The following is a 12,786-nucleotide window of genomic DNA, read 5'->3' on the forward strand; positions in this document are numbered from 1 at the left end:
CCTTCACAATGGCTAGATGACTGCCGTGGTAGTCAGTCACTCTGATAAGCCAAATCCTGTCTGCAGGCTTCCTGGCTATTTTTAGGGCCTTGACTCTATATAACCAGTACTGACAACAGTGAAGCTGTCATCCTGGATCAAGGAAGCAGGAGACTTCTTAGAGGGTCAGAAGTTGAGTTCTGAAAGGCTGCTACCAAGAGGGAAGCCTGTGGTCAGGCCTTATTCATGGTGCCGAGTTACAGAAGGAAAATGTGGTCCAAGGGAGGCAGATATTCAACATTTTCCTGAGCAAGACCAGACTGCAAACCCTTCCTGGGTGGGGGTGGGGGAGGCAGGGGTCTGGCTGTGTAGAAATTGCATGGCTTTCAGAAGTGAACCATAACACAGTTCACAGTCACAGTGAGGTTCCAGCTTCTGCAGGCTTACCTGACCGGCCTTACCTGAATATGATCCATGGGCTGGGGGCACTCCTCGCTCTCTGTACTATCCCGGTAGGCCCCCATCTCTGTGTTCACCACCTCGCGGTTAGCCATCATCAGGACACTCATTGGTTCCCTCGGACGCACCTGTGAAGGCGCCGCGTCCTTTACTACACTGGTCCCCTTCGGATTTCCAGTCACCTGTACTGTAGACACACCAATGTAAAGATCTTTGGAACTCCACTTTACTACAGGCTGAGGTGCAGAGGCTTGGAATGCTGCAGACTCTGGAGGGGGAGGGGAGGCCTCCCGGCCGTAGTCCCTCACGCCTTCACTGGGGCTGATTGTTTCGGGGGAAGACTGCTTAGAACTAGGGCTCTGCTTCCTGATATTTGGCTGCTCCAGACTCAGTGCAGTGCAAAGCAGTTTCTCCTGCCTTGCCTGGAAGGACTCAGGGTTCAATTTATGCTTTTTGGGAGCCGGATAATCTTTGTGGCTCTCACTGCTGTAGTAATTAGAGGGTTCAGACCGAGGTCTTCTCAGATCTGAAAAGTACAGTAGAAAGGACAGTCAGGACAGGCGACGAAAGCAGGAACCCTAAAGAACCAACACTTTATGCCTGAGAGATAAGAAGTGCGAAGCTGGAGCGCAGGACGTTCCTGAGCTGTCAATACTCCCCAGCAGTGCTGACTGTACTAAACCATCCTCCAAAGGGGTGTGTTTCCTGGACAAACAGACTTTCCATACTGGGAGGGGCACTAACGATTGTTAAAGGAAAATCAGAAACATTACGTAACCCGCCCCCTTGCCACCAACCCTTAAACGTTTGTGGCTATCCTATGGACTCTTCTAAGGGAAGCTGCAGAAAGCCAATGGGGAAGCCAGCAAGTTCCAAGATGAAACCCTTGTGAATTTGTACCTGGATTGGTGCTTGCAATGACAGTGACTCCTTTGGGTATTTCTGGAGAGCTCATGGCCTCCCTGTGCCATTGGGCCATCCAGCTGTCTGTGCTTGGCTCTTCGCTTGGGGCACAGTGGATCCTGGGGGTCTGTCCCAGCTGGGCCTGCTCGTCTCTTTGCAGGTGCTCCAGACATTCTGCTAATTTCACATGGCCCCTCGACCTGGCAATTCCCAAAGGCAGCCTTCCCAGAGAGTCTGGGATGGAGATGGCACGGCGGTCCCATTTGTACAGTACCACTGCTGCTTCCAAGTGCCCTAGGGCACAGGCCCACATCTGAAAGCCAGGAAGACAGACCCAGGAACTCAACAGAGGCTGCAAACAGACTTCACTTTGCTGTTGCTGGCAGAAGATACACTAGTCTTTGCCGGCAATCTCAGTGGAGCCACTGGATAATCAATGCCATTACAATCATCTCTAACAAATGCCCGATTCCAGTGAGAAGCAACAGTGTGCATCTCTGACAGCCCGAGTTTATAAATTCACTTTGGAATTTATCTTTGTATTTTTCTTTCCCAGAAAGGGTCTCATAGAGCCCAGGCTGGCCTTAATTCACTGTGTAGCCAAGGCTGACCTTGAACTTCTGAGCCTCCTGCTTCCTCCCCAAAGGCTGATGTCAGAGGCCTGCACCACCATCATAACTCTGTTTTGCATCTCATCTTTTTCGTGACACTCTCAGACCCCACTGGGGGCCGGAGCCCCTGTGCCAGTCTAGAGATGGTTAAGGGACTAAACAAGCCTCCCCGCCAACCTCCCCCCGCCCCCAAGATAGGGTTTCTGAATAGCCTTGGCTTCCTGGAACTCACTCTGTAGCCCAGACTGGCATCAAACTCAGAGATCCCCCTGCCTCTGCCTCTCAAATGCTGGGATTAAAGGCGTGCGCCACTGCCTGGCTAGCGAGCCTCTTCCTTACCAGAGGAGTGCAGGAGAAGTGGTCCACATTCAGGGGGTCAACCTCCAGTTCCAAATCAATGCTGTCTGCGTGCTTGGTGCTGTGGGGACAGCACAGAGGTTACCACATGTTAACCCATGAGAGAAGGAAGCCCCAGGATAACCCAAAACCGGCAAAAATGAAATCAAACTGGGAACTTAGCTTTCCAAGTGTGAAGAAATAGGATTCTGGACTTCAAGGGTAGTTTGGACTCCATTTGACAGACGCCCAAAGGAAACAGAAAGTCTAACATCTCATATCTCACTCGGTAGTCTAGGGCACAAGACCACACTGATCTCTTGGGAACTGTCCTGGGAAAAAGCCCTGGCTCATGAGCTGTGACATGCACTGAATGACTGGATTCCTTTGCCCCAGTGGGAAAGCTCAGGAAACTGAGAAGTGAAGACGGCCAAGTCCTCTGCACCTGGCCTTACCGCCATTTGATGAGGGTCTGGATCAGGGTGGCATAGCCCTGGGCAGCAGCCAGGTGTAGCAGGGTCATTCCACGGAAAGTCTTGGAATGGATCAGGTGCTTGGACTTGGTCCAGCAGGCTCGGCTCATCATCTTCTCACAGACAACAACCACACGACTCTCGAAGCAGCCCCCTAGGGCCCCGGTGCCAGAAGCACACTGTGTCAGGAGAAAGCACATGTTACAACGAAGGCCACAGGCCCTCCACCACACCAGAGACAAAGATGACAATCAGCAGTCAGGAGAAAACGTGTTAACAGTGGAAACAAAGAAATGTTAAGAAGTTGAGAGGGGCTGGTGAGATGGCTGGGAGTGGTTTGGTCCTGGAACCCACATGGTGAGTTGCCCTTTGGTGTGCGCACACACACACCTTGTTATTTTTAAGTGTGTATATATACAAGCTATCCAAAACCAATTTTTTTCCTTTACTTTTTAAAAAGAAATTTTATGTGTTTGAGTATTTTGCCTGCATGTACCATGTATGTGCTAGGTGTCCAGAGGCCAGAAGAATTGTGCGTGTGTGTGTACACACACACACACACACACACACACACACACACACACACACACACTATGATTATGCAAGCTGAGTGCAGGTGTGTGCCTGAGAAGAGGGTGTCAGGTCCCTGGAGCAGGAGTTGCAGGCAGTGATGAGCTGCTGGACAAGGGTGCTGGGAACTGAAACTGGGTCCTACTTTAAGAGCAGTGTGAGGTCTTAACCTGCTGAGGCATCTTACCAGCCCCTAGTAATTTTTTTTTTTTAAAGAAATATGACAGACATGCCAAAGGCCTCAATCCTACCCAAAGAACTTCAGGCAACTAAGGAATGCTCAGAGAAACAGTCTTCCCCAGGAAAACACACTGACTGGTTAAATGGTCAGCCCTGGACACAAGTTATCATGATATCAATTGAGCAGGTTGTATCTAGGAATATGTATATATGTATTTATGTATGTATATACACGTACACTTATGTATGTAACAACAATTAATGAAGAAAGAGGCCATGAATTTGAAAGAGAATAAGTAGGAGCATATGGGGCAGGGTGTGGAGGGGGGAAGGGGAGGGGGAAATAATGTAATTATATTATGATCTAAAAAAGTGTAACTTCATATGGGTAATAATGAATTTTGATATATATGTATGTTCTGTTTTACCGAAATGTTACATTTTTTAAATAATTTTGTTTAAACTGAGATACAAAAGTAAAAATTATCATTTTTTAAAAGAAGGACAGACAACAAGGGAGCAGCACTCTGAGAAGCTGAGGTGCCATGGACTCCCCATCACTCTAACAGTCATAGTGACTGGGACACACGGGTGTCTCGGGGAGTCAGCACTATTAAGAACCCCTAGCCTCCCAGGGGGAGCGAACACTCCAGGCAATAAACTCTCATTTTCCTCTGGGCTGTGCTGACAGCTGACTCTTCAAGGTGTTCTTTCTTTTTTTAAAAAAAAAAAAAAAAAAAGAGTGCTTAAAACTATCTAAAACCTTCTTTCCCCCACTTTACTTTTTAAAAAGAAATTTTATGTGTTTGAGTGTTTTGCCTGCATGTACCATGTGTGTGCCAGGTGTCCACAGAGGCCAGAAGAACTGGAGTTACAGCTTGCGAGCCGCCATGTGGATGCCGAGATTCAAACCCGGGTCCTCGGCAAGAGCAGCCAGTGCTCTTCACACTGAGCCATCTCTCCAGCCCTTATTTTTTTTAAGTCTTTATAAAGTGAAAAGGGATACCTGGGAGAGCATGAGAGATATGAGACACAGGGTTACTAATCCTAAGGGTCCACAGAAGATCAGTTCACCAGCGTCGGCCACACGGAAGAGGGATACAGTCAGAGCGGGTAACCACCACAGCCGAGTCTCAGACAGCACTCATGTCTAACACTCTCAGGCAAGTGGCACTTGTAGCCTAATTCCCATCTCCGGTGTTACTGGAAAAGCATTTTTTGTGTGTGTGGCAATAAGTTCCATAAAATCCAATTAGTACAAAAATAACATTGTTCTTCATTGTTCTTTATTTTTAAATATGGAAGACTTGTTTCCAAAAATTAAAAAAAAGGCAGCCGATGGATGCAATGTCAAAACACCCCAGAGAAAATGGCTGGGCCATCCCCAGGAGGCAGCAGACTGACCTTGACAGCAAGGCAGTTCTAGATACACCAACAGACAACTTTATGGAGACATGGAAATCATCAAACAGTGAACAGTCAAAGAATGTTTCCATTAAACACAAACAGCCCTGGTCTGTCATTATGTAGTGGCTACCATCATTTACTGGAGAGACAAATCAACCAGCATATTCCACAGTAGCTGTACTTGACACTGGATCAGATCAAAGAGGGACAGGTGCCACATGGCTGAACTGAATGTGATATACTGTCCCCTTTACACAGTGTTAGTGTGTGAAAAAGATTTTATGAGAACTTCTTATTTTATCCTCAGATCAACTAAACAAGGATTACTTGGTTTACAAAATTTAGCAGTCAGGTGAAAATGAAAGCTATCTTTGTAGTGGTGCAGGCCTTTAACCTCAGGACTTGGGAGGCAAAGGCAGGAAGATCCCTTGAGTTCTAGGCTGGCCTTAATAATAATTTACCACATGTGGTCTCTACCACCAATTTCTGAAAACAGGAGAAATTAGAAGAAAATCTGAGATTAGTGTGGGCACAGATACTATGTTTTGCTTTCATCTATTATTAATATTAAAAACACTGGGGCTGGAGAGACGGCTCAGCAGTTAGGAGCACTGGCTGCTCTTGCAGAGGACCAGGGTTCAATTCCCAGCACCCACGTGATGACTCACAACCGTCTCTAAGTCCAGCTCCAGGGCATCCGATGCCCTCATGTGGTCTCTTCAGGCGCTGTATGCACATGGTGCACATACATACACAGAGGCAAAACACCCATGCACATACAATAAAAAAATTAAAACATTGCTAGTGCTTCATATTTACAAGGTTTCCAAACAAACAAGCAAGAGGAAATTCTGCTGGGCATGGTGATGATGCACAGCTCTAACCCCGGCATTTAAGAGACCGAGGAGGCCAATTTCTATGAATTCAAGGCTCCCATCCATGGTCTACATAGTGAGTTCCAGGCCAGCCAGGGATATCTCGAAAACAAAAAGAGAGGCATGGAGGAGAGAGAAAGAAACTTCTGCAAAGGAAAAGCATCCTTCACATTGAAGAGCAAGAAGGGGGTCTCTGAGGCTTTCAGGAAAGGACTCAGTGCAGGCAAGAAATATCCAGTCCTCACTCGCAATCTCAGGGAGCCTTAAATGGTTTATTCTCAGACTTCCTCAAGATAAAGCTCTTACATGGAATGTGCACAGAGGCACCAGGAACAACAGTTTGAAAGCAATACTTGGTCACCTCCCTGTACTTGGCCACGTGATAAATCCTTCGTGTGGCGTATTGTGGGGCTCAGCAGACAGAGGTGCTTGCCATCAGGCCTGACAGCCCGAGTTCAATCCCTGGAACAGTGTGAGGAGAAAACTGAGTCCCCAAAGTTGTCCTTGACCCGCACAAGAATGTCATGTACACATACACTAATAAAAGTAAAGAAAATAAAATTTTTAAAAAAGGAAAGGAAATGAGTGCGTGAAAAATGATAACATGGTCTAATGTGATGCTGTTCTCTTTGAACACTGTTCCATGAACCATTTTCTGAGTTCACCTTCTGGGGGCTAGAAAAGGCTTAAGAATTACTGAATTAAATTATGCTCTGTATTTCCTAAGCTAGGGTAAGACACAAAATATGAAGTAGAAAGACTAGTTTAATTCGGAGTTCCAGCCAATGTGCATCACCCCTGGCTGCTCCTTCTAATTGCTGGGGAACACAGTAAGATCAAGACCAAGAAGGCTAAAAACTGAGGTGGTGAAAAAGAGCCCTGCACCGAGGTGCCTTTCGAAAACATGCACACACTGAACGCAGGTACCTGCATGAAGCAGGTCCTTGGACACTCTATTCCAATCTCTGAATGACATCAGTGGCAGCAGGGAGGCCACTGGGACCAGGTGCCTCGTGCATGAATCAAACACCAAGCAGACAGAGACTGCCAATGGCAGGGCCTACCTGGGCCTGGCCTCCTCCGGCACCACTTCCGCTGCCGCCTCCGCTGCCGCCTCCGCTGCTCGCCTGCTTGTGCTGCTGGGAGCCGGTCATCTCGGCCATCCTCCTCTCCATCTGCTCCAGCCGCTCCAGGATGGACATCCTGAACTGGTTATCTAGGGCAGAGCAGGAGGAGTGAGGCTGCATTCGAGACGGAAAACACTTGATCTGCGGCCTATGCCAGCCTGTGAGTCTGGAGTCCAAAAGGCTGTCAGTGACTCTGCCAAATGAGGGACTACAGCAGGCCAGTTTCCCCAGCACCACACACAGGCCTCTCTGCACACCAGAATGTAATGTTTACAGCAGCCCACAGTCCCCAGAGGAAGGACCAGAAAAATCCCTTTTGTGTCAAAAATCTTGCTTTTGGGTTCTTGCTTCTCTATTTCTTTGTGGAATTCCCCACTGAAACCCAAGGAGATCTGACAGACACCCCCTGTCCACCCAGGGCAGACACAGGAAGTGGGTGTGGTAAAATATAAGCTAGTGAGAAAGGAGACAGGTTGGGTATGTATAAGGTAAGTGTTCACAAGTTTAACAGTCTTCATCAGACAGGTATGTTTCACTCCTACCTAGGGAAAGGAACAGGTCATCACTGTGAGAGCCGGGACTGTGATTCAGAAAGCACTGATTCCATACTGCCGAGTGAGGACCAGACAGGATGTCTGCACCTCCACCTGTGTGCACGCAAGCACACACGCAGGAAGCGCTGGGATACGTCACAGGAATAAGAAGAGCCCAAATCATTTTAAAGTCATCAGTGTCTATGTTAATGCCACAGATTTTCTTAAATATGGTGCCAGGGGCTTAGCAGTTGGGCAGCGGGGGGGTGGGGTGGGTCAAAAAGGGTCTCTTTCTGCCGGAGCCCAATCAGAATGTGAAAAACAAAACGAGTGAATATAGCTAGTGAATATGACCAGAACAGTGGGTGGGCACAGAACTGAGACTGGTTAGGAAAGGCAACCCATAAGTCTGGCCAGTGTGAAGAGGAAAACCAGATACGCCAGCCAAGAATGAAGGGGTGAGTGTGCATAAGGGAGTAAACACAAAGGCTCTGAGGCAAGACATTCAAGGAGCGGTGGAAGGGGTAGATGACGGAGAAGAGAGTAAGCTGGGCTGCTGGGAACCCCACTGTGCTGTCCCTACCTGCACAGCTAGGACACATCAACCACACCTCCAAGTCTCAGCTCTTCAGTGGGAAGAGAGTTCCTGTGGGAATCACACTAGTTCCTACATGTTCATGATCAGAACATACTATGTCCTAAATGAGTGTGCTTGCCATCAGCTTTAAGATGAACTATGGTCTTCAGGACCTGGCTGAAGACAGTTAGGGCACACTTCTCCCCAAAGTGTGAAAGGCACAGTTCTGTTCAGAACACAGCATCTGAGTGATAGAAAAAGGGCAAGCTTGGAAAGGGTAGGTCTGCTGGTGTTCCCTGCTACCCCACCAGTGACTCCCAGACTAGTGAGTGGGGCAGTTTACATACAAGAAGAAATGAAAGGCAGAGAGGCAACAGACCTAGGACAGCACCACTCCAACCCTGGCTCATCACCAACACTCAGGCAGACACTGTTGCTTCACTTTACAGACAGGGACACACAGGGAGGAAACATTACAGAAAGACAGAAGCACAAGTTTGAAGTGCCTGAAAAACAGATAACTTCCCTGGAAATCATAAATACTGACTTGCCATCAATTCATTTTACTTTACTAAACCAAAACCTGTTTACAAGTCTTGCTGTTGCCTCCAGAAATATTAACAGAAACAAGCAGTGTCCACTCAGTCAGACCCTCCATCTCTGCTCCAATTTCACACACACGGGTGGATATGGCCATCTTGGAGGATTTCACCCAAGTGTTATCATGGAAACCTCAGGATGAAGGCAGGGGACAGAATGACCAGAGGGGCCTTGAGCAGATCCCAGTCCTCTTCCCAGGAACCATGAGAAGCCAGCTGAAGCCAGCACTCCACCCTTGGGTCACCATCCTTCTCGGGACACTGCAGAAGCTCCTGCTTCCTCCCGCAGTGCAGTGCTCAGCGTGACCTCCATTCACCTCTGGACCTGCACTAGGCTAGCTCACCCCACTGAAATGATGTGGCGGCTGCATTCTAACCCTCCACAGCTCCGGCTGCTCCTTCATCTCCCTCACTTTTCCCCAGGCACTGTGAACCCGGCAGCCAAGAGGAACACCCCTCAGGAGACAAAGTCAGAGGCACTGACTGCCCCAGACCTGGTCACACGCACCCGGAGACAGCCACCAGTTCCCTGTGGGGCAGAGCTGGAGTGTGCTGTGCTAAGGATGGTCACCTGCTCATCCCTCCTACCAGGCCCCGACATGCCAGACCCTCCGGACACAAACTGCAGCTACCACACTGCATTTGATCTCTAGGAACAGGGCTGCCCTGATACTATGCACTGAGTGCACCCATGTTAATAACCTTCTCCAAGGAGCACTGCACACAGATACCCAGCCTGAGCCGTGAGGCAAATAAACACCTCTTCTTTATACATCAGCCAGTCTCGAACAGAGCCGCCTCTGTAGCTGCGTCCTCTGCATCCATGGGCTCATTTGAAAGATGGGAATATTCTTTAACACAGGTGGAGGGGCCTGGGGAGACGGATGGCTCCATCCATAAAACACTTGCCATGCAAGCATGTGATGTGAACTTGAGAGTTCCAGTAACCGTGTAAGGTTGGAGCAGATATGAGAACCTGTCTGTAACCCTTAGGAGGCAGAGACGGGATCTCTGGGGCAATCTGGACCAGCTGACTCCATCAGGATCCTAGTTTGAATGAGAAATAAAGGTGGAGAGTGAGTGAAGATGATACCCAATGTCAACCTCTGGCTTCCATGCTGAAGCACTTGCTGAAACACACATATAAAAAAACACAAAGCCCAGGCCTGGTAGCTGGCCTATTACCACAGCTACCTAAGAGGATAAGCAAGAGGATCAAGAGTTCAAAGCCAGTCTAGGTAACTTATCAGCACATTGTTTCAAAATTTTAAAATGCCTAAGGGCTCAGCATGGTAGTGCTCAGCATGGTAGTGCATGCCTTTAATCCTAGAACTCTCAGGAGGCTGAGTCATGCAGATCTTTGTGAGTTTGAGGTTAGCCTGGTCTACACAGCAAGTTCCAAGCCTGCCAGGCCTACATAGTGAGACCGTTAGAGAAACACAGACAAACATCAAAATGCTCGGGCTGTACAGAGTGACAGGACGCTTGCCTTGTGTTTATGAGCCACTACACCCCAACCCACCAGACCACTCACTCTGAACATGGACGGGTTTCTTGTTGTCATTCCCTAATACGGCACAATTACTGACACGACGTTTACCTTATTAGATATGGTAACTAACCATGAGATGATAAAATACATGGGAAGATGAGCATAGGCGCTAAGCAAACACTTCATGTAAGAGACCTGAGCATTCTTGGATCTTTGTGATGTCCTGAAACCAATACACCATGGGGACCAAAGAGGCACTAAATTTTACTATCTCAATAGAATATGGACTCTTAACACCAGAGGTTCTCGTTTTAGGCGGGCTGAAGAGACTCTCGGCTCTATTCCTAGAGTTTCTGACCCCACAGGTCTGGGTGAGGCCCAGCGGTTGCATTTCTAACAAGTTCTCAGGGGATGCCGAGGATGCTAGTCGGGACCACATTTCAAGGAGCCTGGCTCAGGTCCTGGCATGCTTCCACTGTGAAAGAACACCCCTCTCTCTTCCACCCAGTGCTTGGATGACTCTGACAGAAGCAGATTCCTCCCCAACACAGCCTTGGGTAAACCCTGCCTGGCCCCATCAGCCTCAGCTCTGTTGACGAGAATTGGGACCCACACTTTCCCCAAAGTGCAGAGCCAACTCAGATCTGTCAGTACTTGAAAGCATAGGATCCTGTCCCCCATCCCACCCCCACCCCCACACTGCTCTCTGCACCCAGCCAAGCACTAACTACATCCCGTTGTTTCTTACCAGTTTCAATTCAAGGTGGAATGTACCCCTGGGTGTTCGTCTCTACACTGGCCTATTTACCTGCATGACTTCAGGGGAGGAAGGTACTGTAGCCATCATCAGGCTACATGGAGCACCTGCAGAAGCTAGGTACCCCTGTGTGAGCTCCCAAGCCATACCAGAGGCCTAAAGAAAAAATTTCAAGAAACCAGACACCTACAGCATGTTCTATGTTCAGAAAACATGGAATCTGCTGCTGGAAGACAGGAGCCACCCAGGGCATCTACTATGAGTGAGGTGCTGTCTGTGGGGAAAACAAAAAACAAAAACAAAACAAACAAACAAACAAAATCCTCTGAGTCTGCTGCATCTCCTGCTTGCTCCTGATTTTGTACAGTCCATTTTAAGTTTCAAAGCTCAGTAATTTTCATGACTGTACTGGATGGTTTCTGACATGAGATCAACTAATTTAAAATACTGGGGTAGGGGACTGGAGAGATGGCTCAGCCGTTAAAGAGCACTAGCTGTTCTTCCAGAGGACCTGGGTTTCAATTTCCAGCAACCCCATGGTGGTTCACAATGCTTCTGGCCTCACTGGGTACCAGGCACACAAATGATGCACAGGCATACATGTAGATAGAACACCCACACACCTAAACTAAATGTTTTTTTTAAATTAAGGGGATGAGAAATGGCTCAGCAGTTGAGAGCATCTGTTGCTCTGGCAGAGGACCTACATTTGGTTCTCTGCACCAATGCGATGGCTCATAACCATCAGTAACTCTAGTTCCAGAGGATACGGCATCCTCTTCTGGTCACCACAAGTACTGCATGCAAGTGATGTGTTACATACATGCAGGCAGAACACTCCTACACACAAAATAAATCCAAAAATATTTTTAAATTAAATCCTTCTCCATTGGACCTATAACATAGACCTGAACTCTATGGCATGCTCTTTAGCAACTGTTCCAGGTCACTTTTATGTTTTGTTTTCTCTGCGCACACCAGGAACTTTCCAAGCCTCTGGCCTGTAGTTAGCATCGCCCTTTTCCCATGTCCACCTGTGAACCTGATTCTTCATAAGCCCAAGCATCACTCCGGGCAGTGCATTAACAGCAGCTACTGAACGGCTACGTGGAGCACTTGCAGAAGCTAGGTACCCGTGTGAGCTCCATTTTGCCAACGACTAGAGGATCCACTCTTGACTCACAGGGGAGAAAGCAGAGGCTCAGAAAACAGCTTCCTTACCCAAGGTCATGCTGTCTTTAAGCATCAGGGCAGAGACCTGAACATAGGCTGGAGTCCCGAGTGTTGTTTCCACTGTACCCAGCCACCCTTCCCTGTGTTGTCCCATCCTAGAGAACTCAGCAAACACATGTGCACTTGTCTTCCCATGTCATCTCACTACTGACAAGACTTGCACGGGCTTTTGGGAAGCGGGGATCTGGCACCAGAGTGGGTAAGCGTTCATGGCAAAGAGTATTGTTTTCTAATTTAAGCACCTGGGAGCCAAGCTATTGATAAGGTCACTTACCGACTAGCCAAGGACTCGGCAAATTTCACTGCCACAGTGGATGTATGCGCCTATCAGCAGCTCTTTTTGTTTGCTTCGGTGGGGAGGGTTTGGTTGAAATGGCTGAAGTGCAATGGAGCTGAATTGGAGGATGGATGATTTAAAAAGCTGTGTTTACCCCCCCCCCTTTTTTTTCAGCTCAGGTAAAGAAATGATGTCACTACACAGTGCTGGCCATGAAGCCTGGCAGCAATTGTGACCATCTGACGTCCTCAGACACTAGCTGGAATTTCCCAGCAGAGCAATGTCACTTTTCTGCAGCCGTTGGCACTGCACACTAAAAATATCACTGACCCCTAACTGCTACATGCCCCCTTTTCACTTGGGAAATGGGCTGTGCAAATGACCAGCCACAGAGCGTA

General features: G+C 48.2%; 1 protein-coding gene across 15 annotated transcripts in view; it reads right to left on the bottom strand.

Annotated features, from left to right (window-relative positions):
- Camta1 (calmodulin binding transcription activator 1) overlaps positions 1-12,786 on the bottom strand; it is an 852,116-nt gene that overhangs the window by 22,862 nt on the left and 816,468 nt on the right. For 11 of the 15 annotated variants that reach the window (XM_037203211.1, XM_028883106.2, XM_037203212.1 and 8 more), the window contains 5 exons: positions 6,858-7,009; positions 2,744-2,940; positions 2,292-2,370; positions 1,339-1,654; positions 441-964 (listed from right to left, as the gene is read on the bottom strand). In XM_037203211.1, the coding sequence (XP_037059106.1) occupies positions 441-964; positions 1,339-1,654; positions 2,292-2,370; positions 2,744-2,940; positions 6,858-7,009 (1,268 nt within the window). The remainder of the gene's footprint in view (positions 1-440; positions 965-1,338; positions 1,655-2,291; positions 2,371-2,743; positions 2,941-6,857; positions 7,010-12,786) is intronic. The other 4 variants (XM_028883112.2, XM_037203217.1, XM_028883109.2 and 1 more) reach the window with 1 other exon arrangement.

Source organism: Peromyscus leucopus, chromosome 2 (genome assembly GCF_004664715.2).
Source record: "Peromyscus leucopus breed LL Stock chromosome 2, UCI_PerLeu_2.1, whole genome shotgun sequence".
In the NCBI taxonomy this organism is placed as follows: Eukaryota; Metazoa; Chordata; class Mammalia; order Rodentia; family Cricetidae; genus Peromyscus; species Peromyscus leucopus.